Source organism: Tauraco erythrolophus, chromosome 10 (genome assembly GCF_009769465.1).
Source record: "Tauraco erythrolophus isolate bTauEry1 chromosome 10, bTauEry1.pri, whole genome shotgun sequence".
NCBI classification, from domain to species: domain Eukaryota; kingdom Metazoa; phylum Chordata; class Aves; order Musophagiformes; family Musophagidae; genus Tauraco; species Tauraco erythrolophus.
Genome location: NC_141474.1, coordinates 8089317 through 8114115, shown reverse-complemented (window position 1 = coordinate 8114115; position 24799 = coordinate 8089317). Strand labels below are relative to the sequence as shown.

At 52.2% G+C, this 24799-nt stretch overlaps 3 protein-coding genes across 4 annotated transcripts in view; 2 read left to right on the top strand and 1 right to left on the bottom strand.

Annotated features, from left to right (window-relative positions):
* Positions 1-2431, bottom strand: part of PACS2 (phosphofurin acidic cluster sorting protein 2) — a 79792-nt gene extending 77361 nt beyond the window's left edge. For both annotated transcript variants that reach the window (XM_086617109.1, XM_086617110.1), the window contains exon 1: positions 2304-2431. In XM_086617109.1, the coding sequence (XP_086473235.1) occupies positions 2304-2431 (128 nt within the window). The remainder of the gene's footprint in view (positions 1-2303) is intronic.
* Positions 2432-2867: 436 nt separating this feature from the next.
* Positions 2868-11130, top strand: SEC22B (SEC22 homolog B, vesicle trafficking protein). The gene is made up of 5 exons (XM_086617380.1): positions 2868-2954; positions 3238-3347; positions 8104-8264; positions 8603-8749; positions 9134-11130. The coding sequence occupies exons 1-5, from the start codon at positions 2880-2882 to the stop codon at positions 9286-9288; spliced, it is 648 nt and encodes a 215-aa protein (XP_086473506.1). The 5' UTR covers positions 2868-2879; the 3' UTR covers positions 9289-11130.
* An 8240-nt stretch (positions 11131-19370) lies between these two features.
* NOTCH2 (notch receptor 2) overlaps positions 19371-24799 on the top strand; it is an 84366-nt gene continuing 78937 nt past the window's right edge. Inside the window, exon 1 of the mRNA XM_086617264.1 lies at positions 19371-19452. Within this exon, the coding sequence (XP_086473390.1) occupies positions 19371-19452 (82 nt within the window). The remainder of the gene's footprint in view (positions 19453-24799) is intronic.

Below are 24799 nucleotides of genomic sequence, written 5' to 3'. Positions count from 1 at the left end.
CAGCATTTGCCCAGCACATGCAGCAGAGCACACGCCTCACCGTGCAATTACACTAACATCGCTGCAGGAGCACCGATCTCAGCTGCTCCTGACTTCACTTCAGATTAACAAAAACCACTTGGCACCCACAGCTACAGCTGCAGACCTGCCGTATGTTGCACCCCGTGCACAGCCCCTGCACGCTTGCCCAGCCCTTGTGGGGCAGTCCACGTCCAGTGGGGCTGTGGAAAGACCTCCTAATTCGATCAGCAGCAGCAGATGCGGCAGCTGGATGTCCGCTTACCCCCCCGGGCTCTAGGAGAAAAGGGCACCCAAGAACAGCAAGCAAAGGTGATGGCAACAACAGGGCTGAAACCAGAGGGACCCACCACCACGCACAAACTCCCTCGTGCAAGAGCTACGTTCCTAGAAGGTCCCAACTGCCCCAGTCCTCCCACTACTGCCCCAAGGTGTGCAATCCAAGCACTTCCTCCAGCCCCTGCTTCACAGCTTGCTTCAGTGACTTCAAAATTTCCCTCTCAAGCCCCAGTTCTGCCCCACCAGCCCAGATACCCACATACCCTTCGTATCACCCAGACTCCCTCATGCACCTTGATCAGCTGCCTGCAATCTGCTGCCCACTTGCCCAACACAATTCAAGCACCCAGGACCCACCCTATTAGCCAAGTCCTGTTCAGATGTACCCTCATCCCCTACTACATCAAGGCAGGGCCAGTGTCCTTTTGCTGCATTTTCTGGTCATCTACAGATTTGCAAACAAGCAAGCTATGTTGTGAGCTCGTTTTCAGATCTGCAAGTATCAGCATAAATGATAACGCAGAACCAGAAGTCCTTGACAGCAACGGACATTTGGAGTTTTATTTCAGTTTAACAGGCACTGTTATGAGGCTGGATGAGAGGCAAATCCAACTGACACCTTCCCGTAGTTGAGAGTGCAATGGAGAGAACAGTTTTCCAAACGGCGTTACGAGAGGGCCTCTGTGTCCTCTGTACACCACCAGGGTCAATGCAAACCACACTGGAATCCAGTGCAAAAATCAAAAGTGCAACAACTCTTCCTCCAGCTCCTCCCATACAGGTAACTCCTTCCACAGCAGAGGGACTCCTTGAACAGGGGCACATTCCCCTTGGTGCTATTCCCCTTCCAAGACCTTTTGCTGCAGAGAAGAAAGGCTAAACAAGACACAAGCAGAGAAACTTGCTGCCCAACAGATACTCCAAGGCACTGTCAGCACAAATAACCTGTTATGAACCAAGATCATCTGCAATTGCAGACCTGGGTTTTCTTCTACCCCGTGCTATCTTCCTGCCCACGATGGCAAAGAGCTATGACTGTGGGTAATGTTTAAGCTAAGACAGTTACTAGTCCCAGGAGCAAGCCGCTAGCCCTGCAAGACAGGGGCCACAGCCGTCTCATCCAGCCTGCTATCTAGATGGCGCAGAAGACAGAAGGATTTGGGGGGGTTGTAAAGCTTGGAAAGCTTTACATTCCTGCGAGGTCAGCCTGATGACTCTGTTCCCTTTTTGCTCACTTGCTGCATCTCCATTTTTAAAAAAAAAGAAAAAAAAAAAGAGAAAGAGCAGTGCTTCAAAAATTCATTTTGACATGTTTAAATACTCAAAAGCATTCTGTTAAAGTCAGACTCAAAAAGCACAAATTTTATAAAAACTAAAAGGGAACCCTCCCATGTGGGCTAAAAAAGGCTCAGACAGGGATGCATCCGCGTGTTTATAGACACGCACCAGAGGCGGGGACAGGTTCGAGGCTGCCATCGGGTGAAAAGCCAACAGCAGAAAAACTGATGCCCACCCTGAAGCACCTGACGCGGGGCATTTACGGGGCAAAGCCCCCGTTAACGGGACACCCACACGGACGGCAGGGCCTGGGGAGCACAACCCGGCGTGAGAACGAGCCAGACACCCCAAACCTGCCACCAACACACACCCTACGACAGGTTTTGGGGGGCCACTGAAACACATGGTGAGGGGGCACAGGGTGACCCCTCGCAGACCTGGTGGAAGGGGCAGCGGCCGCCCCTTCCCTTCTTAGGGTCAGAGGGTCCCTGTACCCCCTGCCCTCTCCCAAAACCCACTGAAGAGGCAGCGAAACCCTGCCCAGCGCCGCGTTAGCGGGGAGGGATGGGACTCCCCAAAATAGAGGGAGAGGATCCTAAAATTGAGGGAAGGACCGCAAAGCTAATGGGAAAGGGAGGCTGAGAGAGCAGCCCCCGGGGCCCCGCGGCTGGGCACGGGTCGGAGGCCGGGGGCTGGCTGCTTGAGGGGAAGGGTCCGCCCGCCGTTACCTGGGGACGCAGCTCGGGCTGGAACCGTCGATCTCCCAGGTCGCGAAGAGGTTCATAGGCACGGGCCGTCCCAGGGCCCCGGCACCGCCCGGGAAGCTGAGGCGGCTCCGTTCCGCCGCCGCCGCCATGGCTGCCGGCCTGGCGTGCACCCACCGGGCCGCCGCCGCCGCCGCCGCCGCCTGCGCCGCCGCCCCGCCCCAGCGGGGTGGGGGGGGGTGGAGGGGCGTCACGTCCGAGGGACGGGCTCTGCGGGGCGGGGCTAAATCACTGCGGGGGCTCAATGGGGCGGAGCCACCTGACAGGGAGGCGATGGGGGCGTGGCTAGGGGCGAGGGGCGTGGCTCGTAGATGGGCGGTGCTCCGTGCGAGGGGCGTGGCCAGGGCGGGGGCGTGGCCAGAGCGGGGGCGCCGCCGCTGCCGGTTCTGCGGACCGTTAGTGGCGGCTCGTGCTGCCGCCCGGGCCGTTTGTCCCGGCGCGCGGCCGGAAGTGCCCGTGCGGGTGGCGGCGGTGGGACCGGAGGTTGCGGTGGTTTCCGGCCAGCTCCGTGGCAGGGGCGGGCGGCGGCAGGGCGCGGCGATGGTGCTGCTCACGATGATCGCCCGCGTGGCGGACGGGCTGCCGCTGGCTGCCTCCATGCAGGAGGACGAGCAGGTGAGGCCGCGCGCGCGGGCGGAAGATGTCCGGCCCGGTGTGTCGGTGAGGCGCGGGCGGCGGGTGGTCCAGCTGGGCCCTCGCACCCCCTTCTTGTAAGCCGGGCGGCTCTCGCACAAGCATTTCTCGGCGGGTGGTCTCGGGTGGAAGGTGGAGAGCCGCCTCTCTGCTGCTGTGGGCTGCTCCTCCTCCTCGGGCTGAGCCCGGGACCCCCCCAGGCCCCCCCTTGCCTACCGGTTTCTCCGGTAGCAGCCACCCTCAACGGCCTGTCCTCCCTTCTCAGTCAGGCCGCGATCTGCAGCAGTACCAGAGCCAGGCGAAGCAGCTCTTCCGCAAGCTGAACGAGCAGTCCCCCACGAGGTGCACGCTGGAAGCAGGAGCCATGGCTTTCCAGTGAGTATCTATCTGTGGGTGTAACGGGGAAACAGGCGTTTGCCGCTGTGGAAATACGTGCAGGCACTTCTGGGTCAGCGTGAAAATTTATTAGAAACCAGGCTGCCGGAGAAAGAGTGGGTTATTCAACTGTCTGCCCTGCTGGCTGAAGCGTGGCAGCTGCTCCAAGGAGAGAGCACGTGAGCCGTTACTCCTTGGTGCTGCTGTCTGGCACTTGATTTTCAGCCAGGTTAATAGTTCTGCCTTTGCCGAAGACACTGTAGCTTTTGTTCCCTTAAATCTTTCTCTGTTGGTTTGTACTCTCTAAGATTCCTTCAGTGTGTCTTCTGTATTTCCTATGTTTTGTCTTTTTTAAAAAGAGATGTCCTTGATAAAAACAGTCCGACAGTACCACTGTGAGCTCCTCTTGCACAAGATTTTCCTCTGTGTGTCCTGTAAGAGTGTACCTTTTCATGCATTAGCTTCGTATGTAGAAGCACATGGAACATCTATTATTTTATTTTATTATTTTATTACTTCCTTAATGTCTGGCAAACTTTTTTCTCTCATCTTATAGATTCAGTGTTATTGTTGTCAAATATGTTGGATATGTTTAATTCATTTGCTAAACCGTTTGGAAAATCTCAACTTAAAAGCACTTTTGGCTTTCTCTCTAACAAGGGAACTTGAATATAAACTAATGAAAACTTATAGAAAGTGCACATCAGACATCCTTGCTCCCTAATCAATAGCAAGGGAAATAGAAAGGTAAGTAAACGGAGGAAGAGTTGCCAGTCAACGAAAGGCAGGAGAGCAGCTTATGTTTGAGAAAAGGAAGTGCTTCTTTACATGACATGTAATTACCTAGCAGAATAATGCTTCAGAATTTGATCTTGTCAAGAATCAGGATTATGTCAAGAATTGGGATTATGCTATTAGCAGGAATAACTATGTTATAAGTCCCTGAGATCGGGTGCCACATGAGATCACTGAGTCAGAGTCGGGCAGTTTTGCCAGCAGTGCACAAAGATTTCCCATGCTTGGCACCACTTCTGCCGTGCTGCCTGCAGCGGGATCCCTCTCAGTTCTCCAGCCCTGGTGACCAGGTACATGTTTATGGCTGCGTAAGTAGGAGACAGCCTTTGAATGCAGGACAAGTTTGGCTTTAGGTCTCGACTTCTATAACAAGAGCCCTTTAGCAACTCCTGCCCTGTCTCTTTCTTCAGAGATTCAGTAAAATGAAAAGACAAGAACAGGAGTTTTTTGGAAGGGCTATCTTTGGCAAAAGCGATGAGGTTTTGAGGGCAGCTTCTCTTGTGGTTGCTTACATATGATAACTGTGACAAGGTTTTTTTCAATCTTTTTTTCCTCTTGGCTTCTGGTTGCCTTTGATAGGGAGTTATAGTGGTCGGAGGATTGCCCGGATTAAAATAGTCTGGCAACCCCTGTCTCCTGTTGGGTTTGGGTGTAGTTGCCAGCGTTAACTGCAAAGTGCTGCTCCGCATCATCTTCTTTCTAGGAATTAAAACTTTCTAGAGTTTAAAAGTTCTGTGTTTAAAGTGTGTCCATGGCACTGCAGGGGTGTAACTCTACTGGAAGTGAAGCCTTGGGAAAGAGTCTGTGTAGATCCTAGTAAATCCCTTCTTGCGTTGCTTCCATTACGCAAGCAGAGCAATGTCTGGGAGGGCTGTGTCACTTGCAGTGCTCAGGGAATCGAAGCCTCTTAATGGTGGCTGTAATGTCACCAGTTGTGAGCAGGCAGGAGGACTGGGTCAAGCTCATGTTTTGAAACAGCCAGGTTACCTGGTTGGCAGATAGGCAGGGAATGGAGCGTTTCTCCTTCTGTGTTGAGTTAGTCCCTAGACAAGTTCCACAGGAATTGATGGCTGCTGCTGCAAAGCACTCAAGTGCTGCCTCCTTAAAGGAGGGACATTAAGGCAAGACCTATATGAAAAGAATACTTTCAGATCAGAAAACCTCCTTGGGAACAGTACAGGAAGTGGAGAAAACAGAGGAGTTTGAGATTTAGTCTAAATGCTGACTGATGGCCATGCTGTTTGTTAGTGCAGCACATCTTTTTTTTCTGCTAAATCAGACCTCTGACTGCTGAGGGCAGCACAAACCAGGACAGAGCGTTTTGTGATGTGAGAGTTACAAGTGTGGATAAGGATATTGCTGAACTTGCTGAGGTGGTGTTGAATGTTTTTAGCTTGATCAGTTCAGAGAAGAGTCTAGTCTTGCTGAAATGTGAAGCTTAAGCTACGGCTACTGAAGCAATTCCAGTCAAATGTAATGTTTAGACTTCGGCTCCAAAAGCTGTGTCACCCTTTCAGCTACAGGACTTGGTGTACATGGCTGTGCAGGTGCAGAAACACCGATGGGGTCCACTGTGCTGTCAGTCAGTAGATGACCTTTGGCTGATGAATGGCTGGAGTGGCTCTTACCTGTCATGTTGAAAACAACCTTTGCCCTTTGCCACTGTTACCAGGATAAAGCTTTTCTCTCTCAAAACGATCCAAGATAATGGTAAGAAACCTGCTGACTATACTTAATGTGCAGACATCCGGACTATAGAAGTTAGCTGTGGCAAACTGCAACATCTGCCCCTTGTGTGTGTACGCTGCCGAGCAGTCGGCACGATCAGGTGCTGTGCTGAAGCTCAGAGGCACGAACAAAGTGTAAAACTGAGAAGCTCAGCTGTGCAGGAGCTCTGCTCTGATGTTGAACTGAGGTTGACAAAATTGTCTGAATCTGGGACGGAGTGAGGTGTGCTTGCTCTCTGTAGTGCTGATAGATCAGCTTTAAATCCAACACATCTAATACCACATCAGGGGAAAAGCAAATGAGAAATACAACTGAAGAGCTCCAGGCAGGAGCAGCTGGCCCGAGCAGAGATAACAGAGCTGTATCGATAGGGAATGTTCCTCAGGCTGCTCTTGTCTTGAGTTTGCTTCTCTGGATCTCAGGCAATACTGTCAGAATTCCTATCTGACGTGAGTTTTGCTTATTTCAAAAGACTTTCAAATATTGCTGTTCATGGCTGTGGCTAAATCAAGCTCTGGGAGATGATTTGTAGCAACTCCAAGCTGTCAAGCAGGTCTCCAAGGGTAAGGGAAGAACAGAGGCGTGATGTACTGTAGGATTAGTCTTACACATTGATGCAGTCCAAGCTGAGGGACATAAAAAGGAATAAAAGCATGGGCTTGCAGGGACATACTTGTGGAATGGATTATAGTAACTGTAGTTTCCTACTTCTGATTGAGATGGATCAGTTGTTACTTGAAGGCTGGCAGAATTCGCACACAGGCCATACAGAGGCAGGAGAAATGGGTACTGCTGAGCCCAGAAATGGGTTTAGGATGCTTAATTCAAAGGGCTTGGACCTGTTAAGGTATCTGGAAAAACAGTGTGAAGGGGAAGTTGTTTTGTAAGCCTGATGCAGCTATTAACAAAATTTTAAGCTACTTATTTGACTACAGTGCCCTCGTGACTGGGTCAATTCTTTAATACACTGTTAATCTTTATGCTAATTAGGCTGCTACATAATGACATTATGCAGAAAGACGAAGGTAACGTAAAAGTAGCACTTAAGTGCCACCTTGAATAATACAGATAAACATTCAAAAGTGTATGCAGGGCTACCTACCATCTCAACTCCCTTGGTTTTGCTGGAAATGTTGTTGCCTTTATTTTTCTATTGGCTAAACGAGGAGAATAATGTAGTTGGGAATGTGCAGCAGCAGACAGTTGTAGCGAAGCCTAAATAACCTAAATAATCTCAAGATGGCTTCTATCCCTCATTACAGTGGGCTTTTTAGCTGAATTATAATGAAAGGCCCCTGCTCTCTGTGCTGATGGAGGCACTGGAGCTCACACTGGAACAAGGTCAGCACTAAACCTCTGCAAACAAATACAAATTAGATGCAATGGGGATGGGGTGGTGGGAGGAGGAGTAGAGGACCTCTCTGCATGTTCAGCTGTGGAACAAACCAAACAGCGTTACACAGCAAGAGCAGCTCCTGTTCCAATGTACATTTTGGAGCTCCTAACGTTGCAGCTGAAGAGCTGGTAGCACAGTCATCCTTACCTATGGCAAGCCTGTAGGGGAAGTCACCAGAACCCATCTAGCACCAATTTTTTTCCCCCCTCTGCCTTTGAGGTCATGGATGTGGATAGCGACACCCCACCAACAGGCAGGTATTGGGAAAGAAGAGGCTACCCAGTCCTCCAAAACGGAAAGTATGAGCTGGCAGTCACTGGGTGGCTTTTTAGCTGAGACCAAATTGTTGTGTGTGTCCTAATCTCAGGGCAGAGCTTTCTGTTTGTGGGCCTCAGGTATTTGGCTGTGCTGCGTTGTCGTAAAGCTGTGTTGGTCACCTTCCCCTCTACTCTGCTGGCAAACTTCTTGTGCTCCCCTCCCTCTGACTGCAGGAAGGAGGGAGGATATCCTCCCTTTTTTACTCCAAAATTATAACTCTCTTATTGCTGGTGTTTTGTTAAGCTAATGTTACTCACAGGCCAACTTCTGTTCTGGTGAAATCAAAGTTCAGGGCTGTTGGCATGGGCACAGGGTTGGAGGCTACAAGAAAATTTATTTTAGGCAGTGAAAAAATAAGCCATTACTTTGTAGAAAGGTTTACACCTGATCCAGACATGGCAAACTGGAAGTCCCTGTACCCAGTTCTCACTGCCTCGTAGGAATAAAGATATGCAGGGTGGTGTTTGATAGGAGAGGTTCAAAACTGATTGATTAATGCAATGTCTGCTATTCTTCTAGCTACATCATTGAGAAAGGAGTGTGTTACCTGGTCCTGTGTGAAGCTGCGTTCCCCAAGAAACTGGCCTTTGCTTATCTGGAAGACTTGCATTCAGAGTTCGATGAGCAGCATGGCAAGAAGGTGCCGACAGTCTCCAGGCCCTATTCCTTCATTGAATTTGGTGAGGCCGCTCTCCTTGTGGCTAGTTAGGAAACTTCTTGCTGAGAGTGACCAGCAGCCACAGGATCCTCTCCAGCTTGGCCTATGGAATTGACAGTTCAGTCTCTTCTTGGCACTAGAGAAATGAGTGTCTTGAGCAAGGAATATTAGTGAATAGAGAAGTGGTAGAGAGTAGTAAATGTTCTTTGATTCAGATTTCCTGCTTTAAGACTCTTGGCCTCGCTCCAGCAAATGTTTGCATGCAGTCTGCTGGCTGTCTCAACAAAATTCCCACTCCTTCAGCAGCCAGGCTGCTCTGCGTTAGGTGAGATTCCCTCTCATAGTCCCATCTTGTTCCAGATACCTACATCCAGAAAACCAAGAAGCTGTACATTGATAGCCGAGCGAGGAGGAATCTAGGCTCCATAAACACAGAGCTGCAAGATGTGCAGAGGATTATGGTGGCCAACATCGAGGAAGTCTTACAGCGAGGAGAGGCACTTTCAGGTACAGAGAATGGCTAATATTTGGCATAAGGTTCCTTGTCCTCTCAGTCAGGTGGGTGGGTAGAGCATACCAGAGGAAAAGCTTGCTAATCCCTGAGCCCCCTGAGAAATGCAATGGACTCAGTAGGTGTTTCAGTTGGATCGGTTGCATCCTGAAGCACCTGACAGGTACTGGTGCTTCTTTTGGATGAGACCAGCATCTCACGAGCTTGGGTGGCTGTCATCCCAGCAGGACAGGCACTAGAGCACTGCAGATAGGCACAGGGCATGCTGCCATGTGAAGCTGCTGTGCTTCCAGCTGCTCCAGAGGAACTTGTACAGTTAATGTAACATTTCAGGAACATCTGTTTGGGTTAATCTTGATTAACTTCTCTCCCTTTAACAGCTCTTGATTCCAAGGCCAACAACTTGTCCAGTTTGTCCAAGAAGTACCGCCAGGATGCGAAGTATCTGAACATGCGTTCCACTTACGCCAAACTTGCGGCTGTAGCTGTGTTTTTTATCATGCTGATCGTCTATGTGAGATTCTGGTGGCTGTGAGCCGGTTGCACTCACGGAAGAGGGAAAGCCGGTAGCCTGGCAGGTGTATGTGTGCTGGACACTGTTCACGGGGGATGTGCATTAGAATCCACACAGGACCATCACCTTTACGGGAGTGTCCTGCAATTGTTAGGTGACACCTGACTACTGCACCTCTTAGTGAAGCCTAACAATAGGTGTAAAGCTTGTTGACTGCAGGCTTTTCCTCTGAGGCAGTTTGCACTAGGGTCCTGCAGAGTTTGACCTCCCACGGTTCTGCCCCCCTCCAGGGGTGTGCTCTGGGAACAGTCAATCCGTGCAGTTTAGTATAATCACATTGTGCGTCCTCCTGTTGAGTAGCTCTAGTGGGAACTGGACTCTAATGAACATTCCTTGTGTTGGCAATGTTTGCTTTTTTAGAATCTGGGTCTGCAGTTATTTTTCTCTTTTTTTTTTTTTAAGACAAAACTCCCCTGTTTGAAGGCAAATACTGCACTGTACATATAATAGCTTTCACCTCTGTCAGAAGAGCTGTTGTTGAGTTTTCTGTGTCTGATATCTTGGCTTGTTACACTTTAAATTGCTTTAGGAAGAAACGGATGTTAAATTATGCCTTAAAATACATTCTGTCTAGTACTAGGAGGGGCGATGAAAGTCTTCTATATTACTGATTCCTACAAAATTAAACTACAGGTTTGTAGGTGTCCACTTTCCCTCTCCTGACAGCTGTGTATGACAGTGTGTTTTCATGTGAACAGGGTGTGTAATTGAATGCTGTTGGAGCGGGCACAGTGCAAACTATGTCAGCACTCTGTATTTTTCCCTTCTATCTGCAGATTCACTATATTATTTCCTTCCTTTTTATAACTGTGCTTTCCTTCCAGAATGTGTCAAAACTGCCAGCATTTCATCTCTGGAATGCTTGTTTTCTTTCTCCCTCTGTTCCTCACCCAAAACAACCAAATAAACCAAAACTCTGAATGTTGTTGTGAAGAAAAGACAGTGTTTCCTTAAAGAACACTTTAACTTTTCATGAAGGATTCAAAAGGATATCTTTAAAGTGGTGGACTCCTTTAGAAACACCACCTTTTTTTCCTGTGGTCACCCTCTCCCTACCTCACTTGGGAAGTTAAAACTGTAGGTGAAGGAAAACTCATTGTGGGACAATAGTATATAGCTTCTTGTTTCTCATGGGCCAATGTATAGATTTCCAGTGTAATGTGATTTTTTTTTTTCAATTTTTTTGGTCCACCTGTGCTAAGAATAACATTTTACCAGTCACCTTTTGTTTTTATTTTAAAAAAAAAAGAGAAAATAGAAACCCCACAGTCCAGGCACTCTGCACTCAAGTATCTACCGCTTGGTAGGAAGCAGGCAGTGTCGCAGCAGGAAGTTTCAGGACTCCCCAGCACCTTTTACAAGCACATAATCTTGTGTAGTTCTGAAACTGTGACCTGGAAGTGTTTCTTGCCACTGGGTAGGAAACAGGGAGCTGTTGTCCTGTCTGGGAACACTCTCCAGCTTGGCCCTGTGTCGAACTGGTGAGGAAGTATTTAGCACTTGTCCACCAATAAACCTAGCAAATCTGATCTGCCATGTAATCTAAAATCATCTGGTTTCTGCATGATGCCTCCAAGTGTTACTTTGTAGATTGCTTTATTATTATCATTATTTTTAATCCTTTTAAGTGGTGTCCCCAAACAGGTGAATGTCCCGGTGATGTAGGTCTGTGTAACGTAGGTGCTGAAAGGTGAGCAGACACTGACCGTACGTGGATTGTTGTGATTGAGGGGAGTGACGTTTCTGCAGCAAAGGGCAGCTCGGTGAGCAGTTGTCTCCTGCAGTCCCAGTGTCAGCGGTGAAATAAATGCTTCTGAAAAATCCCCTCTGCAGTGTGGAGTTTCCTGTGTGTTGTTTCTGTGGTCTTGGAGGATGCTTGCTTTCCTTCCACGGGCACGAGAGGGTAACGGCCCCATAGCTGAAGCCACCTGGGATAAGGGCTCCTTTTTGGAGGCAGAACGAGTTGAAAAAGGTGATCTTGGCTGTTTTCTGGCAGGGAGACTGTACTTCGTTTATAGCAGGAGTCTCCTTCCATGCTAGGGTGTGTCTCTCTGCTGGTTGGATGCAGGCAAGCAGCCCCTCCAGATGGGCAGAACCTCATGGGTGCGTGGGCAGACTTTCATGGGGACAGTTTTGGGCGATGCTGTTCACATGGGGCACAAGTGAAGCAGAACAAGCTGGGAGCAGAGTGCGCGTTAGCAGTAACAGGGCGCACGGAGCTGCAAACGCTGCTTGCCCAAAGAGGAAGGTAAGGAAGTCTGCAGGCCAGCATGGGGCTGCGGGCAAAACCTTCGAAGTAACTCCTTGCTGCATTCAAAATACAGAGACCCTTTTCCTTCCTTGCAGAGGTGCTCCTCATCATAGAATTGTTTTCATTGGAAAAGACCTTTAAGATCATCGAGTCCAACTGTTAACCTCACACTGCCAAGTCCACCACTGAATCATGTCCCTAAGCACATCTACACATCTTTTAAATACCCCCCCGGGGATTGTGATACTACCACTTCCCAGGGCAGCCCGTTCCAATGCTTGACAACCCTTTTGGTGAGCAAATTTTTCCTAATATCCAATCTAAACCTCCCCTGGTGCAACCTGAGGACGTTTCCTCCTGTTCTGTCACTTGTTACTTGAGAGAAGAGACTGACATCCCCCTCGCTGCAACCTCCTTTCAGGTAGTTGTAGAGAGCAATAAGGTCTTCCCTCGGCCTCCTTTCCTCCAGGTTAAACAACTCCAGTTCCCTCAGCCGCTCCTCATTTGTGCTCTAGACCCTCCCAAGACCTTCATTGCCCTTTGGACACCCTCCAGCATCTCAGTGTCTTCCTTGTAGTGAGGGGCCCAAAACTGAACACAGTATTTGAGGAGCAGCCATTCAGCCAGTTTTTTAGCCAGGGAAGAGTGTGCCTGCCCAAGCCACAAGCAGCCAATTTCTCCGTGAGAATCCTGTGATGCTTTGTGGCAAGGGAGGTGTAGCCTGGGGGTTGTTTTGCTGGGGGCTGTCTGCACCTCCTGAGCAGCCAGGAGTGAGGTTAGTTGCTCCCCTCCCTCTGCCAGCCGCTCAGGGCAGAGGGAAGGAGAAGCCATTGTTGGTTTCTCTGTTATCCAAAAACTTGCTTGAGGCTGGGCTGAGCAAGCACCCGTGGGCTCAGGGACGTGTCTCCCTGCCCTGGTGTGCAGCAGTGAGCAGTGGGTGCCCGTGCGGGTGACCACAGCGATTGGGTCGCTGCTCACTCAGGGGTGGCTGTGCTGGGTGCTTGGTGCTGGCAGAGGCACAGGGCTGGCCCCGGAGCCTCTGCCTGCAGATGGCAGTGCCTGCCCGGAGCTAGGGTGCAATGCAGAGTCCTGCCCAGAGCTGGAGGTTCCTCCTGAGGGCACCCCCAGCTCGTTGCAACGCCCTGGCCTCCCCAAAGACCCGGGGATCTGCCTGCAAGGGCTCCCGGACCACGCCACACAAGGCTGTGCTGCCTGGCCTCGTCCCGTCATCCTGGGACTGAGCTGGACCGTGACCCTTCCCAGTAGGGCGTTTACCCAAGTCACCTCCCACCCAACGCCCATCTCATTTCTGCTTCTGAGCTGCCTCTCCGCCTCCAGAGGCTCTGGAGCAGCCTTTGCCTGCTGGGTTCCCCCATCAGTCATCCCCTCAGCTCCTGCGCCTGGTCCCCTCAACCTGGCAGAGGCCAAAGGGTTTTGCCCCACATGGGGCACATGCGGAGCAGAGGGGGAAGCAAGACTTGGGAGCAAAGCCAAGTCCTGGCACCTTTGCAACACCTGAGCCTGCTGCACTGGGGAGTTTGGGGGGCTGAGCTGGGCTCTCCCTGGCTCCACAGCATGCTCATTGCCACTGGGAAACCCTTGGCACGGGGCATGGGGTACAGGCAGAGAGCAGCAGGGTGCAAAAGAAAAGGGGATGGTGCAAGATGCTCCAGGAGCTGCTCTGCACATCACATGAGCTCATAGGTGACAAACCTCATAACAAGGGTGATGATTCAGAAAAGCTGTTGGTTTTGGCTGCTGCCACTGCCCAGCTCAGGTCTGGGCACCCCTGAGTGTCTCCGTGTTCATGGGGCTTGAGGTGCTGTTGGGGACGGTGCCTGCTGGAGGGACCGTGCGTGGCCATGCCCACTCCAGCCCACCACAGAGCTGGCCAGGTGGCTTATGCTGCTGGGCATGCTGGTGCTGGGTGGTGGAGTTTTTCTTCCCCGAGTCTCTGGAAAGCAAGGCAGAGAGAGCAGACAGGCAGAGCTGGTTCCTGGACGCTGCCAAACCTGCCATGGGTGTGGCACAGCGCTGTGGAGAGGAAGAGCATGGCGGGATGGTGAAAGCTGGCGCAGGGTGCTCTGGCGTGGTGTCAAATATAAAGCAGGTCCCACCTGGCAGGGGCTACGGTGATGCTCTGCACCATCACCACTTCCAGGGAGCAGCCGCTCAGACGCTGCGGGGTTTTGGTTTCTGTATTTACTCGGGCACCAGCTGCTTCCCCACCAGCTCCTCACACTCGCAAACCTCTCTTTCGGGCAGGTTTGCAGAAAAACCCACTCTTGGCATCTTTCCCTCTGGGGCCCTGGAGGAATTTGACCCTGGGTGGTTTCTAGCAGCTGCTTTGCTGTGGGTGAACATCCCAGCGGTGCGGAGGGCTGTTCCAGCATCCCTGCGGCAGGGCAAGCACGTCCCCAGGGCACCTGATGCCAGATAACTGCCTGGGCAGCAACAGCCAGGGCAGCAGGGCTTGGAGCTCAGTCCTTGTCCTTTCTCCCCCAGGGGCTGCCGTGGGGCCACAGCAGCTCTATCCCTCTGGGGACTTCTCAGTCCTACTGGGGCCAGGGAGGGATACCCTGCAGAGCCATGCTGAGGGCTTGGGAGGTCACCTTCCCCCCCTCTCCTCGCACTTTGCTCTGCTGCGTTGCTGCCAAAGTGACCTTTCAAAAAGGAGGATGTCGATTTTCTGCTGCCCGAAAATGAAAGCTTTTTCAGATGGCAGGGTGCTGGGCTTGGCAGCTGGCCACGGGCAGCTGACTGCTGGGACCAGCCTTCCCGCACAGGCCTGAGTCAGCACCGCGTCCTGTCCCGGTGAACCCCAAACCACCCTGTCCCCCCATCCCAGGTGATGCAGCTGGACTGGTCCCCGGCCCTGAGCACTCAGCGAGCTGCGGAGCAGGACACAGGGCTCCTGGCCAGCTCCTGGCAGCCTCCTCGCTCTGTCCCTGTTGGCCTCCCAGACCTGAGCCCTTTGGGGGTCCCTGGGGGTCCAGCTGCTCCCGAGCCCCTGCAGCAGGCACTGGGGAAAGGTTGTATCCCACCTCTGGTTGTATCCCACCTGTGGATACTGTGCCCGTGCTTCCTGCACAGCCTCCAACCCAGCTGCTCACACAAGTCCCCAGCTCTGTTTCCCCTGGGGTGGCCATGTCACCTCCCCTCCCCAGACCGTCCCTCTTCTCCCCCCGCTTGGGCACTGTTTGGGTACCCTGCAGGCACAGGGGTGCCCTGGGGTTTGCCAGGAGCTGTGCCCGCAGTGCTGAGCCTCGCTGAGTCTCGCATGGCTGCTCCTGGCTGGCTGCGGTTGCACCTGAGCTCGCAAACCCACCGGAGGGGATAAAGCAGAAGCTGGGGAGTCCCCCCTCCTTGTGCCTGCCCCCGCAGGGCTGCCAGACCCCCGCCATGGGGCTTTCTCTGGGCTGACGGCTGCATGGAGGAGCCCAGCGTGGTTTTGAATCATTGCTCAGAAAATCCCCTGCGGCTGAGCTCCGGTGCTCTGCAGAGAGATGATAAACCTGTTTCCTCGGCGCTCTGCAGAGAGATGATAAACCTGTTTCCTCTGTCATTGCTTTTTTTTTTTTTCTTCTCCTTTCTCCAGCCTCCTGCCAGCAGCACCCTGGTCCTGCGAGTGCTCCCCAGGGGCTCCACAGCCGCCCCAGCAAGCTCCGCTCCCCTGGCACGCTGCCTGCACTTGGTGGAAATGGGACTCCCTCACACCGTCACAGCACAGCACCCGGAGCAGAAAGTGCACTCTCCTTGTCAGCCACCACCGGGGTCCCCCAAAATGGCAGCAGACACAGGATTTGCACAGAGGAGCAGAACTAAACGCGCTTGCTGGAGTCACGGCGACCACAAGTCCTCTGCACCGGGACCTGCGTGGGTCCCTGTGATGCCGGAGCCTGCAGAGCCTGGGGTGTGCGTGGCTCCCCAGGACCTTTCCCAGAGCTGTGTTTTCCCTGTGCACGGCCATGAGCCCCTTGCAGCTGTGATGCCATCTTGCCCTTGGCATCCACCTCAGGGGAGGAGGGGATCATCGAGGTGAGAGGGGACCCGAGTGGCCTCCGGCTCAGCGCGGGCTTGGAGCAGGCTGCCTAGAGCAGCGTGAGGCTGCCACCCAGGACCGAGAGGGACGTAACAACACGGCCAGGGACTGAGAACAGGCTCAGGGTCCCACAGGAGCCGCAAGAAGCCCCTGTTCTGCTTTCCCGTGCCCCGTGGTCATTCCGTGAGGATGACCACAAATCAGTGAATTCTTGCCCCATCGCATGCCCAGAGCTAGGAGCATTTCGGAGGCTTCATGGCCACCCTGTACGTCAGACCAACTTTGGTAAAAGCTATGTGGTTCTGTCTGCAATATAAATACTCCAGGGGCTGCAGAGAGCGAGGGCAGCGGCGGGGAAGGCAGAGGGTACAAATTCCCCAGGAGATTAAGCAGGGAGGCAGAGGCAGCTCAGGGCACCCAGCACATTCCTGCGGGGCCTGATGCAGGAATGCCTTTACACTTGTCCCGTTCTTTCTAAGACAAGACTAGCTGGCAGGTAAGGTAATCATGGCGTAAGCCAAGTCATGTGAACGTTAAGAGTTAGCAGATGAGCCACAGGACAAGCTATTTGTGGTGGAAACACAAGGCTGCCAGCCCCAAGGATTTTGTTGGAAGCCTCTCACCCTCCTGTTTTTTCTTAAATCTCTTGGCTGCTGACGTCTTGTAACTGTGAAATACCCTCAGCTTCCATTTCGACGGGGTTCCAGCTCTCCTGTCTGCAAAAGAGGAAGCCGAGTATATGACTCAAGCATGTCCTAAGGAGCCCCAGATCAGGGGCAGGTAAAAATGAGGCAACATTTATCCAGGTGTGTAAAATGCTGGGGTGTAAGGCAGGTGTTTGGGTGGGGGCTGAGCTGAGGTCTGAATGCCTGAACCGCCAGTAATGTCACTGAAAGGTTACTGCAAGAAAACACAATTTATTCTGAGAGCACCAATGCAAAGCTGGTGAAAACAGTGGTTCCTCCAAGGTGAGGAACAGAGAAGTGTGGTGTGGTTTGCTGACCATGTACCCACCCCAAACTTCAGAGCGTTTAAATACATTTTGCTTTCTGTGAGGAGAGCTGGGGAGAGCGCGGCAGGACCCTGGGCACCTCTGCCTGGCAGTGTCCCCCGGGTGCCAAGCGATGAAGCACACAGGACACGGGGAGGTGCTGTCCTGTGGGTTTCCTTCCTCCCCGAGCGGAGCAAGCACAGGCCAGGGGCACGATGCCTTCAGTCCCTTTCACCGCCAGCCATGCCATTTGCAGAGATCAGCCGCTCAGCATCACCGGGGGGTCCCTGCTGAACGGGGGGACCCTGACCCCACTGGTAGCAGCTGGAGGGCCAGCACAAGGGGCTGGCTTTGGAGCAGAGGAGCAGGAAACCTGAAGAGTGCTGGGGCTGGAGAGGGCCTGCATGTGCTGAGATCAAAATGAGGGCTCTGTGGAGCAGGCAACCGAAATGGTTGTGGAGTGAGACGTCTGACATGGAGCCGCAGAGAGGGCTTGATCTCCCTGCCATTGTCAGCCAAAGCGCCAGGATTTTGCTAATTGCCAGGGCCGTTTAACTAGCGATGCTGTGGATATGGAGTCTGTTCAGCTCTCCTAATCCCTTACTCGGCATCACTTCCAGTGGCAGAACGTGCCCAGCCCTCTGCCAGGCACTGACACCCTGCCTGTCACCCTGCCCACCATCCTGCCTGCCATCCTGCCCACCTCCCCTTGCCACCTCTGGGTGGGAAACTGGGTGGGAAATGGTGCATGGTAGGGCTGGAGGGTCACTTCTGCCAGTGGGTGCCCTGTGTGATGAACCTTTGCTCATTTGCATACAGTGTTGTTGATGGGACTGTAATGGGGCGTGTAAGACGAAGCAATGCTAAAATATTTTTACCTCCTCTGCAAGCAGCTTATTGCTTAACAAGACAGACCCATGGCAATGATGGGGACCTAACTGAGGAGCTTTGGCGTGGGGACACAGCCAGGTGCCTGCCCTTGTCCCCTTCCCACTTTACCCTGTGTGTTCCCTCCTGGCACAGGCAACCAGTCTGGCCAGGACAGCCACGGGCGGCTTGGCCCTCACCTTTCCAGCTGTAAAACCTGTGCTGCCCGTCCAGGGCCAGCCCCTCCCAGCCTCTGCCACATAGAGGACCTGCTGTTGGCTGCTCTTACCCCTTTTCTCTGTCTGACAGAGCTGCCGTGGGATGCTCTCACCCATGTGCAGCTGAGCCCACGTGTGCCCACAAAAGCACAGTCAGAGCGGAGAGATGGGAGCAATCAGCAGGTTCCCCAGACCCATGGGCATGAAGTGACACCTTCCCTCATCTGGGCTGGATTCCCCTGACAAGCTTCATTTGTCAGGTGGAGCTGGTTGCCCTCATGGCAGCTTCCAAGAGCTGTGCCAGGGTGGCTACAGATGCTGTCCTTACACTGGGGATCAGTAGCTTGTGCTCAGGCCGAGAGAAACACAGACAGCAGAGGACCAGCTGCTTCAAGGTCAGGGATAATAAGTAATGCTCAGCACTGAGGGGAGCTGGAAATGGCAGCTTTTGGTGAAACATCAAAATTCCTCCTAAATTAGCTGCATTAAGGAGAACAACCCCAAGCCCTCCTTGTTCCAGTCATGTCCCCCCTCAACTCCCAGCTTAGCTTTGTGATTGTTTCAACTTAAGCATTGGTTGCTGCCACCCATAATTTTATATATGGAAAGTTTTGGGCATGCTGGGGGTCTGGCCTCCACCTCAGCAGGCAAGGAGCTGCAGGGAGGGAGGTGTGCCAGACGCAGTGCCACAGGATGGCCATCGTGGCTGTGAGGCATCATCATCTGCCCGTGAGCAGCTGTTGGAGTGGCGATGGGAAAGCTCTGGCAGCTATGCAGGATGGTGGGGGATTCATCACCCAGGTTGCATCGGCATACCTGGAAAATCATCGTGGTGGCAGAGCACTGACCATCCAGCTCCATGCTTGGGAGGAGCTCCAGGATCCGGTGAATTATAGGAGGAAAACAGTGAGGTTTATTCATTGCCTCGCCTCTCCCCCAAACCCAGCACAATCCTGCCTTCACGGGCCAGGCTGCCGTGTCAGCACCGCGCACAAAAGGCTCTCAGTCTGCGGGGAGCTGGAGCCGGCGCAGAAGGATTTTTAACGCTTTAAATGATGGCTGAGGACTGCGAGGGATCTTGAGGTTGAACTCAGCTGCTGCCCTCCCAAGACCTCGTCCATGGGAAGCTGGGTCTCCTCCTGGGCTTTTCCAGCACGTGCAGACATGGGGGGCTGAGCTGTGGGGCTGAGCCGTGGGGCGGCGAGCTCGTACGCCCGCTCCAGAAGCTCCCCTTCCCACTGGGGTGACCGTCCGGCGGCCGATGCTGCTTTCGGGTTTCCCTCCCCATCGGTATCTGCCCTTGGACAACGCTCCATCGCCCCTGCCCGGCAGCCGCCTGCACCCCAGGGCTGAGCGCAGGGCAGGGCAGCGCCTGGACCAGCATGGCAGGTGGGGCACTCCGTTATCCGCCCCCGAGGCCACCGCCACCGGTCCCGGTCCCGGTCCCGGCCCCCGGCCCCGCCCCGCGGTCCCGGTCCCGGCGGGCGCCCCCTGGCGGCGGGCGGGCGGAGCCGAGCGGGGCGGGGCGTGGCGGGCGGCGCGGCGGAGGAAGCGGGGGCGGCGCGTCTGGACCGTTTCCCTGCGCGCGGGGCGGCCGCAGGCGCCATCGGCGGCCGGGTAGATCCCTCCGCGCTGCGCCGTGCCGTGCCAGTGGCGGCGGGAGCGGCCGTGGCCATGGCCCGCGGAGCGGGGCCAGCGCTCGCCGCCCTCCTCGGTCTGGTGCTGGCCGTGCTCAGCCGCGCCGACCCGGCGGCCGGTGAGTGACGGGGGGCGGCGGCGAGGGGCTGCGGGGGCCCGCGGGGCTGCGGCGGCGCGCGGGCGGCTCCTCGCCGGGAGGCTCAGGGGCTGCCCGGAGCCGCCCCCCGCCCGGCCCGACGTCGCGGGGGAGGACTGGCCCCTCTCCCAGCGGCGCTTCCAACGCGGCCGGCCCGGCGTCGGTGTCACCTTCCTCCCCCGGGGCGGCCGGGGAGGGGGTCCCGGGGCGGGGAGGAGGGGGGGGGGGGGCGGCGGGGCTGCGGCGGCCACGCGTGGGGTGTCATCGCGTGGGAGGTGGCCCCGCCGGTGCCGCCGCCTCTTTGTGTGGAGCGGACCCCCCGCCGAGCCGGGCTCACCTGCGAGCCGAGCCGCCCCGGCGGGCGGTGGTGCCGGTCCCGCCCGCCAGGCAGGGGCTGTCCGGGGCGCGGGAGGGCTGCGGGCTCCGTGCGGAGCGGCGTGTCGGTGGGGGGGCTGCTCTCCCGTGGGAGCTTAGACGTAACGGAACGCTGAAATGGAAGTCGTCCTTTACTGGCAGTGATATATGTGCCATTGCAAAAACGGCTCGAGTGCTTGAGGTTTTTCTTGATTTCAAAACACGGGAGAAAAGGGTTTGCTGCTGTCGCCTGAAATAGCCGTGCGCCGTCTGTGCTTCGTCTTCGTTCTAGCTGCTTTGTTGAGGACATAGCTCTACACTCAGAATTCCTACATATCCTCCTCCCTTAATTGTTAATCAGATCAGGCATGATGAAGCCATGTGTGCGCATCTGAAAAACTGCTGCTTTTCGTCACCGTTCCTCATTGCATGTTGGCATCTGCAGTATGTTTTACAGCTGGCCTGGAGAACATGGTCCGCAGCCTTAACTGTTGGATTCCGATGGATTTCATGCTTCTCCCAGCAGCAGTCCTGCTCCTAGAGTAAGGCATGTGCAGTCTTTCAGCACGTTCAAGCCATCAGGAACCAGCAGTCGTTGATTACTTACGTGACTTCTTATTCTTTATTCCTTTTTGGTCCTGAGAGGCCAGATCGCTTTTCAGATGACTTGTGGAGAGTGTAGCGATGGCAGAAAGTGGTAGTGGAAGTTGTTTACTGCGTGACCAAGTGAGATGCTGATAATTCCAGCAGTTTTAGTCTTTGGAATGATTAGGAGTGGAAGCTGGCGTCTGCAGAGTTTTGACCACTACTTCTATCTTGGGTACAGAGCAGTTGGCTTAATCAGTCTGTTTTGGTTTTGAAATGGTCATTATTTGTCTTGTGGGAGAAATGTTGTTGTTTTGTTGTTTTTTTTCCCCAGTAACCCCCTCTGAAATCTGACTTGCTTAGTTTTAGTAATATGTTGCAAGAAGATGGTTGGAGTAAAAAAAAAAAAAAAAAAAAGCTATTTCCTGAATGTATTTTGCTCAGTTCTGCCCAAAAAGGGCTGGAAAAATAAAAGATCTTCCAAGGGTAGGTGTCTTATGAATTCAGAAATATGCCTTCTTGGTAGGGTAGAGGTGTGGTGCGTAGTAGGACTGTTGTTTCTGGAAATGGTTCACACAGTCCTGTAAGACAGCAAAATACTATTTTTGCAAAGACTAAATGCTGTGTCTGCTTAGTTAAACTGTACCTTCACATCAGCGTTGTATCAGCTTATTGCTAGCCCTACCAGTTCCTTCTCTGGTAGGGGCTGAGAGGAGCGAAATAGCTGTGGTATCATTTGCTGTCACTTGACTGGGTGTGGATACCCACCGGGCTGGTTGAGGTCCTCCTGTGCTGCAGAAATTTTTGGCGTTGTGGGTGAAATCTCTTCCCAGTGCTGAACAAAGGCTGGTTGTCGGAGATGACAAATCTAGACTGAAGCTGACTCCTGTTGTTCGTGAGATACTGACCTGCATCTGGTTCTTGGCAGTGAGAGCTGTGGCTTGAATTAATGGGAAAGATGAAGTCACCGAAAGGGTATTTTCAGGTGCATGTTCAACTGCCTTGATGCTCTTGTGCAAGAGAGGGCAGGTATCTGATGTCAGCCCTCTTGGTCAATAAATAGGAGGCTCCTGGATGCACTAAGCGCTATGGTTTGGACTACTCAACTCTGCCTCATCACGCAAGCCCAACGGTGTAGCAACTTGCTTTTCCAGTTGAGCCGTTGTTTAGTTTTGCAAAAGGCTGCAGTTGAAGTTGCAGTAAGCTGGGGTGGGGCAGCAACACCTGTGCTTTTGGGGAGGATACTCTCCTGATAATTGCTGTGAACGATTTGCTCCTCTTCTGATCAGGCAGCAATGGGTGAAACAGGAATCCTGACGAGTAAAGCCCACCCTAATTACCCACTGTCGTTATTAACGCTTGGGTTTTGCTGAGCCCAGTTTCACCAGGTTGCAGTTGATGGGCAGCTTGTGTTTCTAGCATGTTGCGATACATTTTAATCTAGAGCAGCACAAAGGTAGTGTGTTGATGTGGACTGCAGTTTGAGATCTTTAGTATTCAAACGGTGAAACTTTAGAGGACTTCAGGTAACGCTGACAGTGCCAGTCTGCCTGATACAGGTTTGATTAGGGAAGAGCAAGTTTTACTTGATCTTTTGAAGTTGTTGCTGTCTATCAAATTTGTTCTTATCAAAGATGCTGATTTAGACTTTCAAAAGGGAGCATGATGAGAATCTGGCTAACTCGCATCGCTTCCTTCAGGGCATCACTTAGATTAGAAAAAAGTGAAGATCCTCTTGCCGATGTTCTCAGGACTTGAATCCTTGGGAAAAGAGGACTTACGCCTCTGGTGGCATTTGGCATTCGAATCTCTTGCGATGGGTGGGTTGGGTTTTTTTGGTCAGCTTCCACGACTATTTCCATCTCTTACTTATCCTAGGTGTCTTGCTGCTGTTGCGATAAGTGGATATTTCTCTTCAATATGCTCTGGTCCTATTCAGTTTCTCCCATTTTCGAAAATGGTATCTGTGTTGTGAGAGGGGGAACGAGTGGCTGGGGTTGGAACCCAGGGCGAGGAGCAGGCGAAAGCAGCTGGCAGCCTGTCTCTTCTGGAGTGGGGTATCTTGCTTAACAGCAAAACCAAACAGCCACAATTTGTAACTTCAGATGCAACCTCCTTTCCTTTAAGTTTGTACTCTTGGCTAGTGAATGCAAAGCTGAGGAATGATACGGTGGTTACTAGTTCTCACCTCTCCTGTAGGACACGTTAGGGAAATGTCGTCTGTGTTGGGAGGGGGGGAAAGAGCTTCCCTGAGCATCTGTGTTAAAAAGTCCTTATGTAGTTATATTCTTAGTTCACCCTGAAATAGTCTTGCCAACAGAAGTCGAGGGCTGTCAGTGCCCATCTAGAAGAAACAGTGCTTACATCCTTCTAAACACGGTCATCTGAGAGCTGCAGAAATAATCGTTCGTTCTGTTTAGAAAATAGTCTGTTCCTAGGGCACATGTCCTTTTTTTAGACTGCTATGAGGATGAAAAAAGAGCTTTGTATCTCAAAATGGCATGGGCGTCTGCTGTTTGTTCCATGCGGCAAGCCTTCATCTCGTTTCTCTGACGTCACCCTGGATGGCTGCAGAAGCGCTGCTCGGCACAAGTAGCGAGCTAGCATTTCTGCACAGGCAAACATGCTTCACGTTCAGATTAATAAAGATTTAGTGCTAGAGAATGACAGAAGACTTTGGAGAAGAGGCGAGCATGGCTGCCATCCACCAGATTGCCGTGGAAACACCAACACCTCTTCAGCTCTTTAATTGCCTTCCCTGCATTTTTTTGTTGAAAACTTTTTTTAACTAAATACCCTATGTTGCTGTTCTGGATTTTAGCTTTGTTTGGAAAAATGAAAACAGGGGAAAGCATGGAACAGTAGCTGTGCAAGAAAATAGAGAACGTGATGACTGATGGACTTTTGAAGTGTCTTATGAGTTCATCCTGAATTCAATATGTATTATAACTTGTAGTTTTTTGCCAGGAACAGTGTCGCATGAACTGTAGCTGCATCTGATAGAAATAACACTCCTCTCCTGCAGGTTCCTAGGCCTAAGACCCCAAGGACAGAAAAACTTCAGCTCTGCGCAACGGGTACCAGCTTTGTTCTTAGGAGGGCCAGTTAGTAGTTTTTGCCAGTTCCTAGATGTTCAGAGGAGAGATTTTAAACAGATGATGTCAGGGCATGGGATTTTGCTTAATGTAGTCAAATTTAGCAATCTTGAGTTAAAAAAACCCTCATGAACTTCTAAAGCAACATTTCTTCTTACTGGCTTGTTCTTCTAAAACTCACTTAAACGTTTTCTTTTATGCTTGTCTGACAAAGCCTTGAAAAGCTAGTGAAGAAAACCAGTTTAGACATTGGGGTTTTCTCTCTCAGAAGGTCCAGGACGTTGGCTGAGTGCTTTCACACTCCTCTGAGCTCTGCTCAGCTTCTCAGTTGATGAGTCTTGTGTTATCCAATTGATTTCAGGCGTTTGTGTGTAAAAACAGTGGAGATGTCTTAATAATCCAATTAAAGCGTTTTTTCTTTACCATAATCCTTTACTTTAAGGATTTCTATGCCTTAGACAAGCTTTGTCCGTAACTACTGCCTCCCGTGATGTGCAAACTGCTCAGCTTGTTTAGACCCCCCAAATGTTAACGTTTTCTAAATTTCAGCTGAATATAAGGCTTTATCACTTTTTCATAGTGTTGTGGATTTTTTTCCTAGTTTGTTTTTTTTTCCCCCCTCCCTGTGTGGCTGCCATGGGGTGATCTGTACTTTAAAAATACGAAAATGGCTATTTCTTTTCTTTTTTTTTTAAGCTAGTGCTTATTTAGTAGTGGGTTCTTCCCTAGTACATAATCTCACTGGAACTGTAATCTGTTGAGGTTAGTGAATAGTGTAATTAGTTATCACTCTTTTGTGGTTTTCCTCCAAAATTTGGTTATCTTTGGGTATTCTCTCCATTCGTGCAGTGCTTCTTATTCCTTACCAGCTTTTTCAGCAGCTGTTTGTGTGGTGCAAGGTGTTGCTGTGAAGTCTTTTGTCCCTTTCTGCATAGCGAGGACCTGCTGTTCTTCTTCCAGAATTGCACCTCGTGTTTCAGTGTTTTCTCTAATCTTCTTTTTTCAGGCTTGGTTTTTCCTGAAAGGAATCTGAAGCTGTTTTTGTGCTCCCTTGGAATTTGAGACCTCTTGATTTGTAGTGTAGCTGGTGTTTCTGACCATGCTGATGGTCGTCTTCAGGGCTGACCCGCCTGGGGCAAGCAGCCTGAGCTGGCCTAAGGATTCCTCACGTGTGCTGTGCGCTGCTCTTTGAGGGCTTTTGAATCCTTTTTCGCCTTTCTTTTCATATATGGTGGGTAGCACAGCTGAAATGACATGCTGTTTCTTACGAATATCGGTTGAGACAGTAAATCCGC